At 39.1% G+C, this 13,321-nt stretch overlaps 1 protein-coding gene across 4 annotated transcripts in view; it reads left to right on the top strand.

The window, feature by feature from the left end:
- The window catches only part of CEP135 (centrosomal protein 135), a 107,823-nt gene that overhangs the window by 57,598 nt on the left and 36,904 nt on the right, over positions 1 to 13,321 (top strand). For all 4 annotated transcript variants that reach the window (XM_073341984.2, XM_078852530.1, XM_073341979.2 and 1 more), the window contains 5 exons: positions 1,252 to 1,329; positions 1,471 to 1,622; positions 7,669 to 7,784; positions 7,861 to 8,015; positions 8,452 to 8,507. In XM_073341984.2, coding sequence (XP_073198085.1) covers positions 1,252 to 1,329; positions 1,471 to 1,622; positions 7,669 to 7,784; positions 7,861 to 8,015; positions 8,452 to 8,507 — 557 coding nt within the window. The remainder of the gene's footprint in view (positions 1 to 1,251; positions 1,330 to 1,470; positions 1,623 to 7,668; positions 7,785 to 7,860; positions 8,016 to 8,451; positions 8,508 to 13,321) is intronic.

Here is a 13,321-nt window from a genome sequence, read left to right as displayed (position 1 = left end):
ACTCCCCCACCTTTTCTGCCCTGTCTGTCCTTCCTGAACAGTTTATACAACTTCCAGCTGTTGGATCATGTTATACCTTTGTCTGCTAGACTGAAGAGTCCATTATCAAATATTTGTTCCCTATGTAGGTACTTATAGACTGTGACCAAGTCTCTCTCCTTTATCTTCTTTGAGTTCCTTGAATCTCTTTGCTTAACAATCACTGTAAGGCATGTTTTCCAATTCTTTAGTCCCAAGTGGCTTCCCCAAAATGAGAAAAGCAGCAGCAGCAAGGGATGGAAGGAGTCTGGTTTGGGTATACCATTTATACAAAGCAAGTCTGTGAAGAAGGGGAAATCAGACCAGAGCCACTGCTCTCTTGATAAAGAGAAATGTACGAACCATTATCCACAGGTTTCTGAGGAAGTGCACAAGCTTGTCTAATGAAATCACAATACTCATATATAGAAATCAGAAGGTAGATAAAGGTGCTTTAACAGCAAATAATGGTGCAATGCTGAACTGGGGAAAGATCAGTTTGATTTGTAAGCAGACCTTAAGCTTCAAGCTTCCAAGGTTGTGTTTGTAACAAATGAAAACAGATTTTAAAAATTACTTTAAACCTTGACAATGCCTTTTAGAAAATAGCTTTTAATTCTGATGTCTTACCTTACCATATCTGGCATTGCTTTGGTTTTGTAATCTCTCTATAGCAACCCACCAGAGATTATTTCATAAGGGAAAAGGAAATTTACTTTTTCTGTTAAATTCTTCCAATGGTTGAATCATACAGAGATTTAAAGACATCTCACAAAATCATGAGAAACGTATTGTACCTATGTTATTGTTTGTTCAGGTCTTGAAGCTCTGGAGTTCGTTGTTCTTTGCTCCAATCATGTTGCAGTGGGGGAGGTTTAGATTGGATATTAGGAAAAACTTTTTCACTAAGAGGGTGGTGAAACACTGGAATGAGTTACCTAGGGAGGTGGTAGAATCTCCTTCCTTAGAGGTTTTTAAGGTCAGGCTTGACAAAGCCCTGGCTGGGATGATTTAACTGGGAATTGGTCCTGCTTTGAGCAGGGGGTTGGACTAGATGACCTTCTGGGGTCCCTTCCAACCCTGATATTCTATGATTCTATGTACATATGAAGATAAGGCTTTTTTTCTTTTAGAACTTTATATTATGCAAAGAGCATCGCCATCTTAAGTCATACTCCAGTCTAAAAAATTACTTACAGTTACAAGTAATTCTGTATTTCTTTTCCATGTCAGGTCCAGCAGGAGGCAACTGCCTTTGAGAAATCAAAGATGGAGCGTAACATCACAGAACTGGAAAACACGATTTGTGGGGTAAGTAACATGTTAGTGAGTAAACTTCTAACAGAAGTTCTTTCTCACCCAAGTGGCTTTTTAAAACCCTTATATTTTCTTTTAAGTAAAATCATTCCACTGTAATTCCACAACTTCTTTGTTTTTTTTTTTTAATTACAGTTTGAAACACAGCAGTTTGAACTGAAGAGTACAATCTCTGTACTGAAAGAAAGAATAAACTCTCTGGAAGATGAATTAAAATCAAAGTCTTATAAACTTGCCCAGACATCTGATAACTCTTCACAATTTAAAGCTGAGTTATGCTCACTTCAGTAAGTTTAGCTTAAAATTTTGTGTCCAGTTATAGCAGTTAACATACAATTTTGTCATAGGTTAACATGACAGAGATAGATAACTCATGGTAACACTTTCATAAAATGTTTTTCAAATATCCTGCTATTGTTTGTCTTGCACTGACAAGAAAACACTAGTAGGAAAAGGTACTCTAGATTCTCTTGGGCTACCAGTGTAGTTGTATAGTGAGCAAATATAATAATATTTTTAAAGTGCCAATTGCAAATGAAAGATAATCTTATTGCCAACACGAAAAGACACAAACTCCTGAAGCTGTGAAAATCTTTGTACAGAGTCAATCACTTGTTATACTAAGTTAGAGTAACGAAAATACCAAAACTGAAAAGTTCACTAAGTTATAGTGAAGGTTGCTAGGTGCAATTTGAGAAGAAATGCTACTAAACGCATTTGTTAAGTTTTTAAAAAAAAAGTTTTAAAATTTCTATAATGGGGTAATTTCCCCCATCTACGTGTGTTACTCTGCCTGTACTTTGGAGTTCCAATCTCAAGTCTATAAACAAGGCAGTAGTCAGGGTTGATCTCTTAAAATTTTCCTGCCCTCAGAATTATTTCATTTTTTCCCAACAACTGTGTTCCCTAGGTATGATCATGGAGGAAAATGAAGTTTCTAACAGATGCTGCACATGCATTTCCTTAGGGTGGAGATGAAAGCCCTCACAGACTGGAACATTGGGCCTGGATTATGCCACTTTCAGACTGGTGTAACTCTTTAGATTTCACTGAAATCTAATTTTATGTCTGCAGTTTTGACAAATTTGGCCTTACTTACTAATCTCCCAGAGAGCCAGTCTATATTGACAAGTGACTAGGCTTATTGTTCTAAAATTTCCCTCATGTCATTGTTTTGACTACACTCATACTCCCACTATAGGTACTACTGATTTAGCTGGAGTATAAGATAAGTCAATACTCTGATAACTGCCTGGGGCCCTGTTTGCAGTAGTGCTTTCAATGTTGCTACCATTGGAGCAGAGCCCAGACAAGCTGAGGCAGCTGGGATGTTATTGACCATTGGGAGAGCAGCACTAGACCTGTAAGAAGTGGGGGTTTTTACCCATGAAAACTTATGCCCAAATAAATCTGTTAGTCTTTAAGGTGCCACCAGACTCCTTGTTGTTTTTGTGGATACAGAATAACACAGCTACCCCTCTGATACTAGAGCTGTGGCCATCTGGAGCTCAGGAGCAGAGTCTTCTCATGTCCCCTCATGCTATCCTTAAGCCTATTGAGGCTAGCAGGAGCATGGTGAGCTATTTAGGCTTGTCTGGGATGGGAGCTCCCTTTGAGTGTCTGGAGGTTGTGTTGGAATAACAGGAGGGCTTAGAGGTTGTGGGGGGTAGACAAAGTGTTAATGTGGGACCATGAGGGGAATAGGAGTATATCAGCGGACACAGAAGGAGACTACTGGGGAGCTGGAGCTTGTTTTGAGTAGAATTGTGGAACTGGGATATTTTCTTGGGAGGAGGGGCCTGGGGTAGATTAAATGTTGCAAAGGGGGATATTTTGTGGAAGAGGAAAATGTGGTGTGTTGGGCAATGGTCTTTGTGGGAGTAGTCGGGGCATGTGGGAGGGAATGAAGATGTTATGTGGAAGGCAGGGCAGTTGGGATATTTGGAGGAGGATCCAGAAGATGGAATGGGAGTCGGAGAGACATAGACAGCTGAAGCTCAGGAATAGACTCTTTGGGGCCTGTTATAGCTTATGTTTATTTAAATATTACTTTTGCATCCCACACCTTGTGCTGAATTAGGCTTTTTTTTCTCAGTATGTTAAACTTTCTACTTTATTATGTGTGCAGAAAAATTGCAAGTTACAAAAACATCTTTGTTTTCTTAAATCTTTTCTTAAATGATGAAAATATTAATGATGTAAAATGTTCTCAGCCTACTTATAAAGCTCTCATTTTCTCATCCCCAAGTCAAAGCGAGGCCTCAGACTTATTTTAGACTGCCAAATCTCAAAAAGTACATAAAGATAAAGTTTCATATGTTTACCCTATCTTTTGTTATCCATTCCCAAACTCAACTATTGGTTCACTGCCCCTGGGTTAAAGGGTGACTATTTCCACATGGTCATTCATCACAGTCACCAAATGTCCTTAAGGTTTGTAGTAGCAAGTGTGCATTATCAGTTTATGCTCCGTTCTTTTGGTCTATTATCAGCCCCCTGAGTCTTCACAAAGTGCAGTCGGTAGGGGCGGCACATCACAGGAAGACAAAAATCCAGGTCTGTCTATATCTGGATGATTGGTTGGTCTTAGGTCATTCCAGACAGCAAGTGAAGGAAGCCATCGAGAAGATCTGATCCCTATTTTGTTTGTTTGGCCTGATGATCAACAAAGACAAATCAGTTCTTCTCCGTGTACAGAGAATTGAATTTATAAGAGTTCTTCTTGACTTGACATCAGGAAGAGCTTATTTGCCTCAGGCCAAATTTCAAGCAATATTCAACATTTGCAAAGAATTAAAGTTATATCTTTGTACAATAGAAAGGAACTGCCTGAAACTTCTAGGTCACATGGCAGCTTGCGTATAATACATGCACAATTCACCTCAGAGTCCTGCAGAAGTTGTTGAAGTGTGTCTCTCATCATCTACTCAAAATGCAGACTCAACTGTTCCTGCAACTATTCTGTCTTGCCTGGACTGGTGAATGGACCCTGCCAGTGTATGTAGTGGAGTTCCATTTGCTCCAATTCTGCCTTGTGTGACCTTAGTCACAGATGCTTCGTTCCTCAGTTGGGGAGCACATCTAGGGAGCTTTCAGACACAAGGTCTGTAGACTGATCAGGACCTCTTTCTACAGATCAACGTCAGGTAGCTCTGAGTTATTTGTCTGGCCTGTCAAGTGTTCCTGCCCATATTGCAGGCTGTTCTATACAAGTGCTCACATACAACATTGTTGCAATGGTTTACCTCAACAAACAGGGAAATCCCTTTGGCAAGAAATACTGAAGCTCTGTCCCTTTGCATCGAGAACAAGATTACCCTCAAAGCATCTCATCTTCCTGGATCTCAGAACTTTCCAGCAGACCATCTCAGCAGGTCATTCAGCGGAGATCATGAATGGTCCCTCAGACCCAATTTAGCAAAGTCAATTTTTTTGGTATACCAGAAATGGACCTGTTCAACACTTGACTGAACAGGAAGTGTCACTAGTTTTATTCAAGGACAAGTCTCAGCCCAGGGTCCATTTTGGACACCTTTGTGGTCTCCTAGAAGGGAAAACTTATTTATGCTTTCCCCAATCCCTATGCTGCTGAGAGTCCTGGGCCAACTCAGACAAGATCATGCTGTTCTAATTTTGATCACGGTAGCCTGGCTTTTTCAGCACTGATTCTCGGACACGTTGAAGCTGTCCATTTGAGATCCCATTACCATTCCCCGGATTCTGGACATAATTTTACAGGGCCAGGCTCTGTATCCCAACTCTCTTAGCCTCCTGTGGAGTCAATAATGGAGCACCCAAGCAATGAGGTGTATTTTATCTGTTCTGCTGCAGTGGAGAGCATTTGTCTGAACAGCAGAAAGCCTTCCACCTGATACACTTATCTCATGGAATAAAAGAGGTTTTTTGTGTTCCCAGAAGAAAGATACCTCTCCATCACTGGCTCCTATTCAGTGTATTCTGGATTACCTTCTTCACTTACAGGAAAAAAGTGTCTCAGTCAGTTCCCTCAGGGTTTATCTGACTGTTATCTCTGCATTTCACTCTTCTACAGATGGGAGATCTGTTCTCCAGCCCTGTGACTATTAGGTTTTTGAAGGGTTTGAACAGGCTTTTCCCACCTGTTAGGGACCCAGCTCCACCCTGGGATCTATATTTGGTTCTCTCTGTTTTAATGGAACCCTCTTTCAAACCTATAGCTACATGCTCATTGTCTCATCTCTGGATGAAGGTGGCATTCCTGGTAGCTATTACTTCAACCGGAAGAGTTGCAGAACTTCAGGCTGACCCTCGTTATACGGTATCTTACTAGGACAAAGTTGGTTTGTATCCACATCCCAAATTTCTCACTAGTGGTTTCAGATGTTTATTTGAATCAGACTATAATACTTGCCAACTATTTTTTCTGAAACCTCACACAAAAATAAGAAAAATCTCTATACTTTGGACATTCGCAGGGCTTTGGCTTTCTACCTGGATGGGACTAAAGAGTTTAGGACATCTCTTCAGTTATTCATATCCTTTGCTGATAGGATGAAAAGAAAAACCATTATTTCAGAATATCTTTTCCTAGATCTCCTCCTGAATTTGTCTGTGCTATGAGATTGCCAACATTTAATTACCTCAAAGAGCTTTAGTGCACTCTCTAAGCTCAGGCACATTCAGCTGCTTTCCTGAGTTATGTTTCCATGAGTGGTGTTTGCAGGGCTGCCACTTGTCATCTGTTCATACGCTCACTGCTCATTATGCTTTCTCCCAGGCCTTGAGGGATGATGCTATATTTGGGAGAGTGGTGCTGCAGTCTTTGTTGAGGTAAACTCTGATTCCCTGCTCCATCTGGGACTGTTTGTATGTCACCTGAAGTGGAATGGAAATGTGCAAGCACTCAAAGAAAATATGGTTACATACCTGTTTGCTGTGTTCTTCAAGATGTGTTGCATTTGTCCATTCCATACTCCTCCCACCTTCCCCCTACACTGGAGTCACAGCAAGCACTGGCTTCTGGTGTGGAGGAACTGAGTGGGGATCAAGGCATCTCCACTCCTTTATACACTGGGCTAACAGCATGAGCATATGGAGGGTGCATGTGCTGCCTTAACCAGTACTGCTATGGGAAAAAGTTTTCTGGCTCCCGTTCCTGGGCATGCAGGCACCTGAAGTGGAAGGCAACACATCTTGAAGAACAACAGTTGCGGAACAAATATGTAATCTTTTTTTAAATGAAATTATCTGGGGAAAAAAATTCCATGTAGAATTACGCAGAGAAATTTTAAACAAATTGCTCACTCAGATCAAAAGGTCAGAGGAGTGTATGAAAATAAGACTTACAATAGAACACTCGATCTAGCTTTTAACTATAAAGTCAGTACCGTGCTTCTGTGACGTATTACTAACATGACCATTTGGAAACTGGTCCCTAGCGCATTTAGTGGTGGTTCAGACAGCTGACCCCACCGCCTTGCTTTCAATTTCTCCTCCAGATATCTGTGGCTCCTCATTGCAAAGAGGAGACTGGATGCCATTAAAAACAGATGAAAATGAAGAGGATATCTCCTGCTTGACACAGGAGCCACCCTCCAGGATTGTGCCACAAGCAGAATGGTTAAAAATCACTAAATACTTCCCCAGTACTAGTATTCTATCTAAGCAAGTGCTGTAGTTGCATAGAGTTGCTTGGTACAAACAGAGAGGGATGTGTATACAGGTCACTGTTAAACTGGTAAAGTTTTGAGAATGCCTGTACTGGTAGATAATTTTCTTGAAAATCTTCAGAAAGTAAAATGTGCTTGTCAATAAAACAGTGAGAGAAGTCCTCATTGAGGTGAAAAATTCTTGTTTAATAAATTCCGCATAATTATAACTGAAAATGGTATAACTGCTTTTTATGGAGAGGGTAAGATCAATACGGATATTGTAAATCTTTCAGCCTATAGTACAAATTTAAATGTGTCAGTTATTACTGCATCAATCAAGATTTTGTTCTGCTCAATGTTGGCTTACAGCAATGTCTTTCTACAAAACAAATACTATAGACTTATTTTTTTTTTAAATAAAGAAAAGCTCCTGTTGACGTCAGTGGGATTTCTAGTTGCTGCTCTACTTTCAAAATCAGGCCACTTATTTTTTTCCTCTTGCAAAACTGGCATTTTGGTTTTATTATTTGCATTTGTTCTGGTTTATTAAGATGATGAAAATAACTTTGGCTGATCAAAACAATCCCACAAAGCGATGCTCTTAGATAATCCTTTCAGTTTCTCTAATTCTTTGATAGTTTGATCAAAGAATGTATCTGAAAGATTAAAGTCTTGTGTTTTCCACTGACTGTTGATTTCTCAGGCTATTAAATGAACAACTACATCGGTCCCTTGAAGATCTTCAGCACCAATCCTCTCTTAAAAAGGATGAACTTCAATCAGCTCAAGAGGAAATTGCAAAGCTAGAGGAGAAAATAGGTAATCACTTCATTTTCTTTTTTGCATTGATTTTCTATATTTAAACCAACAAAAACACCCATTTCTTCTCTTACAGATAGGTTAAACCATAAGAGCTCTTCACAGGATGAGACCGTGAATGTGCTCAGAAGTACCATTAGTGTCCTGGATAAGGAAAAGGACAGTCTTCAGGAAACTGTAGATGAAAAGACAGAAAGAATTGCATGTTTAGATGACAACTTAGCTAACAAGGTATGTACACTAACTACTTAGTGTATTGCACTTGATTAGTAACTTCCATCTGAGGATCTCACAGCGGTACACAAAAATTAGGGCAAGATTTTGTTGTGATGCAGAAGGCCTTTGTATTGCTTAGGCCCTGTGTTTAAAGATTTAAGTGGCGCCTAAGCTCTTGCACTACCAGTGATAGAACCTGCATCTACTGACTCCCAGTCATTTATCTTAACTGCTAGATATCCTTCTTCTACAAACTTCAAATTAGTCCTAAGTTTCATTTTTATTGTAAGAAGTTTGGAAATTTGAACATTTAAAAAACCCAGTTACCTATTGCTGAATAGTAAATTAAAGCTTTTATAAATGCTACTTTAAAGTAAATTATGCCCAGTTTGAATTATTCTGGGTATTTTGCAGCATAATATGTAATATAAATTTCATATTTATTTCACAGGAAAAAACAATTGCTAATTTCAGACTAACTCTGTCAGAACTGGAGTCTTCCGTAAAGTAAGTAATCACTGAGATGATTTTCTGTTGGTTTTATTTTCCTAAGATCAATGTCGTCTTCAGAATAAAAGCACTAGCTGCCAGGCTCTTATTGTATTTTTGGTGACATATACTTAATTATATATGGTATCAAACAGGGCAGTATGATTTACATTGTGGAAAAAATATATCTCGTTGCAGAAGACACTTCCCCTCAAATACTGTAGATGTGGGGCTAGTGGATGGTGAGGATTAAAAGTGGCAATAGCAATTGTTTATCTGGGTAATTAAACTTCTGTGCATTTAATTTTTCTATAAGTAGCACTTAACTTGCACTTCTAAGGGCTTGTCTACACTACCCGCTGGATCGGCAGACAGCGATCGATCCAGCGGGGGTCGATTTATCGCGTCTAGTATAGACGCGATAAATCTACCGCTGAGCGCTCCCGTCGATTCCGGTACTCCACCAGAATGAGAAGCGCAAGCGGAGTCAACTGGAGGGCGTCAGGGGTCGACTTACCACAGTGAAGACACCGTGGTTAGTAGATCTAAGTACGTTGACTTCAACTACGCTCTTCACGTAGCTGAAGTTGCGTATCTTAGATCAACCCTGTGTGGTAGTGTAGACAAGCCCTAAGTTACAGTGACTTTGTAAACATGGGGTTGTGCTGTTCTATATTCCCCCTTAGTTGTAAGTGTTGTTCAGATATCACGAGGGGGCATAATTTGGCCTGCAGACTCTCCATTATTGGTGACGTAATTAATTCTGCCTTCCTAAATTACTTGTACAGTTTTAGTTACATTGAATATCCCTCCTTACTACTGGTATAGAATTGCTATGTAGTGTTGTGTGCTGTTAAACAGTTGATCTGTTCTATCCCAGTAGTGACTGCATTTCAATGTTGGATGAATGATTTCTGTATCTACAGTTTGTAAAGTGATTTGGGATCCTTTTGGATGGAAGTTACTGTAGAAATTAGTGATAGTCCTGAACCATAAAGCTTGGATCCAGAGCCAGATTTTCCCAAATCACAGGGATGTTTGGATGTAGGTTTTGGTTTGTTCCTTTATAGAGGTACCAAAGTTTGGTACCAGATCTGAACTTCCCCATAGATCAAGTATATTTTGATATGTGGGTCTGTTCAGGCCCATATCTGATAGAAATATCAAATGTTGTTGTTGTTTACTGATAATGTTGGCCTTATTAGCACTTGAGTGATCAGTCTGCCAGCCATTAGGCCACGGAAGATACATAGGAGAGGAATGATCCAACTTAAACTGTTATTCCCCATTCACTGTATTTACTACTTCATAAATAAAACTTCTCATGTTTAGTCGTATGGTTGATCTATTGCACTGAACAAACTCCTGTGTTCTACTTGAACCTTCACAAACCTGTACTCCATAAAGAGAGCATAACTTAACTCAGTTTTGTTTTGACTTTTATCTTCATTATATTGGGTTTGAACTCCTACTGGGTGGGTTTGTGGGGCTATCAGTTAGAAACGTTCTCTTTATCTAAAACTACTCAAGATAGCCATCAGGCCATTTTTACAAAGTCACTTTTTAAGGTAAAACTGCAGCATTAGAGCATAACAACTGCACATCTAGTTGATAGAATGCAGAGTACAGTGTGCTTAGATGGAAGCAGATAGTTAGTAGGGAGACCTGAGGATATGACTATCTATTTAAGCATACATGGAACACTTGCAAAATAATTGAGGCACCTTACTGGATGCCTAAGCTTTAGAGTGCTTTTAAATAAACAATCATTACTAATGTATGCAAATACCTCTATATGTTCCCCATTTCATACAAATCAAATTACTGAGCTATTTAATTTATTATTTTCAAAATTCATTCTTTATTTCTGTTGTCCGTAAAGTTTTACATATTTAAACTAATGTCCACAAAATCCACAAGCAATTGTGATAAAATATATAAAGTATTGAAAACTATAAAACAATATGGAACAATGTAAATCATATTGAACTATTGTAATTACATCATTATGTCTAATTCACCAACAATTCAATTCATAACCTCCTCTGGAAAATAGAAGTCCAAATAAATATTAAAAGGCTGCCAATCTTTGTTTGTCAGAAACCTTTAATAGAATTTATTGCCTTGTGTTTTTCTTCACTTCTTTGTTATCTTCTCATATTTAAGGAAATCTCTTGCTGAGTCTGTTCTTCTCAAATAATGTCAAAATAGCTCTTATATGTTATAAAACTGGTAATAATGCAGATAGAAAATGTTTTTCTCCAAAATATAATAGCATAGAGATTACCATTTTGAATCTAGTGCCTTAGTGTTTTACAGATCTGTTTTAAACCATGCAACTCTCCCCCAATCAGCAGGGCATATATGTCTGACAATTCCTGGGGGCTCCCAGGGTTGTGAGGCACCTCTCAACCATCTGTCTTTAGTGTGAGGAAGCTTTGTTTGTGCCTGTCATGAGTTAGCTCCCCAGCTCCTCCAGCCATTTGCAACACAAACATTCCCCTCTAGGCCTTGCTGGCCCCACTGTCACCCTCTAGGTTAGCGATTGACATACCCTATCCTTGAGTCCGCTGAGTGTCATCCTGGAGTGTCTCACCCCGATCCATGGGACACTTGCAGTATTCACAGATTTGCTGCTTCCAAAGAAACAGTAGTCCCCAGGTTACCAGTTCTACCTCAGATCACCACTCGGCTTAACGCACAGAATTTATGTATGTTTATAATGAAATCAAGTATAAGTTTAATTAACAGAGCATAGAGATTCAAGTAATAGCAAGTAGTAGTATTGGAAACAATTGTTTACATATAAAATAGAATCATAACATGCATTCTAGATCCTAAACTTAATTCACTAGATACTTTTATGTCTTGCAAGGATTTTGGGTGAGCCAAACTCTACAACGCTTTACAGACAGGTTAGGCTATGACTCTTCTTTCATCAGACAGATGCACTGTCAGCTTACCTGCTTGGTGAAGGATTTCATTGTGTTTCTTTGCCCTTTCCCCACACCCTGAAGATATACCAGTCCCATCTGTTGTTTTATTCATAAACAGGACACCCCCTGCTGTTTGTGTCATCTTGTAGACTTCCTGTCTTGTAGATTTAGCCTGTGGCTCAGTACACAAATAGGCATAACTCTGAGGCATAAAATACGCAAATGACCAGACAGGGCGATAGGTGTCTGCTATCTCCTGCCTGAAAGGAACTTTTCCAAGGTATGTCACTTCCTGGTGATCTCCCTTAACTCCAAGACCTTAAGACCATAATTTTCTGTATAGATGCATAACTCAAATATTATATGCACACACATTTCACGATGATTATGTCAACCAGTGGGCTACTGGCTCTTGCTAGAAATCTTACATGCCTCCCTTCGGTGAATTATTGTGCATACATCTGACCCAGGGAATCACTGTAAAACCCTATGAGCCCCCTATGCACTCTGCCAGTTGGCATCAAGGGGTCCCTACAGATGAGTTCCAAAGACAAGTAAACTACCTTCTTTGTTTCTTTTTCTGATATAGGCTTCAGCTGATCCTTTTTTAGTTGTCACCTTTCAGACATTTCTTCAGTTAACTGCTGACATTTTTTTTTTAAAGGTTAAACATTTTATTTGAAGGTCAGCTTAACTGGAGTTTTGGTGCATTGGTATATGAAACATCTGTGGAGAAAAGCTATATATATATAAGTATGTGTATGTGTGTATGTGCTTATGTAGGTGTATATATAGGTTACAATAGAAATATATAATGTATATTTTTATTGTGGGTTTTGTCCCTGTCCTTCACTCTTTGATTGTGGCCTTTTTAGATTGAGAGTTGTTTGGAAGAGGAATTGTCTTCCTCTGTGTGGGCAGTAGCTAACTTATTGTAGCCACTATCAGAATACAAATAAATAAGAGTAATTCCTGTTCCTTGACGGTAGGGTATATATGCTTACCAGATTATCAATCACTGTGATCTTCAGATCTGTGTGTGTGTTTTCTCATAGATACCAAAGCCTGAAGAGTCCATTATGGTCATCTGGTCTGACCTCCTGTATAACAGAGGCCATAGAATTTCCCAAAAATACTTCCTAGAGTATATCTTTTTAGGAAAACATCAAACCTCGATTAAAATATTGTTAGTGATGGAGAATCCACCATGATTCCATATATAGTTCCAATCATTAATTACTCTCACTACTTAAAAAAATTACACCTTATTTCCAGTCTGCATGTGTGTAATTTTTTAAAAAGAACTGGAAAGAGGCAGCAACTCGTCATTTGAAAACCCTGGTGCCCCTTATGACCTGAGCACTTAGCTGAAGTCCAGGGTCCTGCAGGTGGTTATCATTAGGAGGAGGAATTGATGATGGAGTCAGGTAAATTTGATGCAATTCTTTTTATTTACAAAGAATGTACAAAGTCCTGTTTCCCTGAACCCAGAAGGACTCAAACAGGAGACAGTTTATTTTAGCTTCTTTCAGTGATTTGCACATGTGTATTCCATTTTTGATGTGCGTACTCCCTGTTCAGTCATTGAAAATTTTTCCCTTAGTGGTACCTATCGGGGCAGCTTGAGCACCGTCTGCTGCTGCACATCACTGTGCACTGGTATAAAGCGCCCAGCCGCCCCCCAAGCTCCTTTAGTTCCTTCTTATCGCCCATGATGATCATTAGAATTGCTTGTCTTGTCTTAGCAAGTGATCTGTGTGTTCATTGTAAATGAATCATAGTTAGTTTTCTAGATTTAAAGCGTTTTTGCTTAGTTAATAGTGTAGATAACATAAGTGTTCTTTTTAGAACACAGATGGGTTTTTTTTCTGTTACTTGGTACTGAGAAATGCCTTG

Source organism: Lepidochelys kempii, chromosome 4, assembly GCF_965140285.1.
Source record: "Lepidochelys kempii isolate rLepKem1 chromosome 4, rLepKem1.hap1, whole genome shotgun sequence".
Classification (NCBI taxonomy): domain Eukaryota; kingdom Metazoa; phylum Chordata; order Testudines; family Cheloniidae; genus Lepidochelys; species Lepidochelys kempii.
The sequence above is the reverse complement of the archived record's forward strand: the minus strand, read 5'-3'. Positions and strand labels throughout refer to the sequence as shown.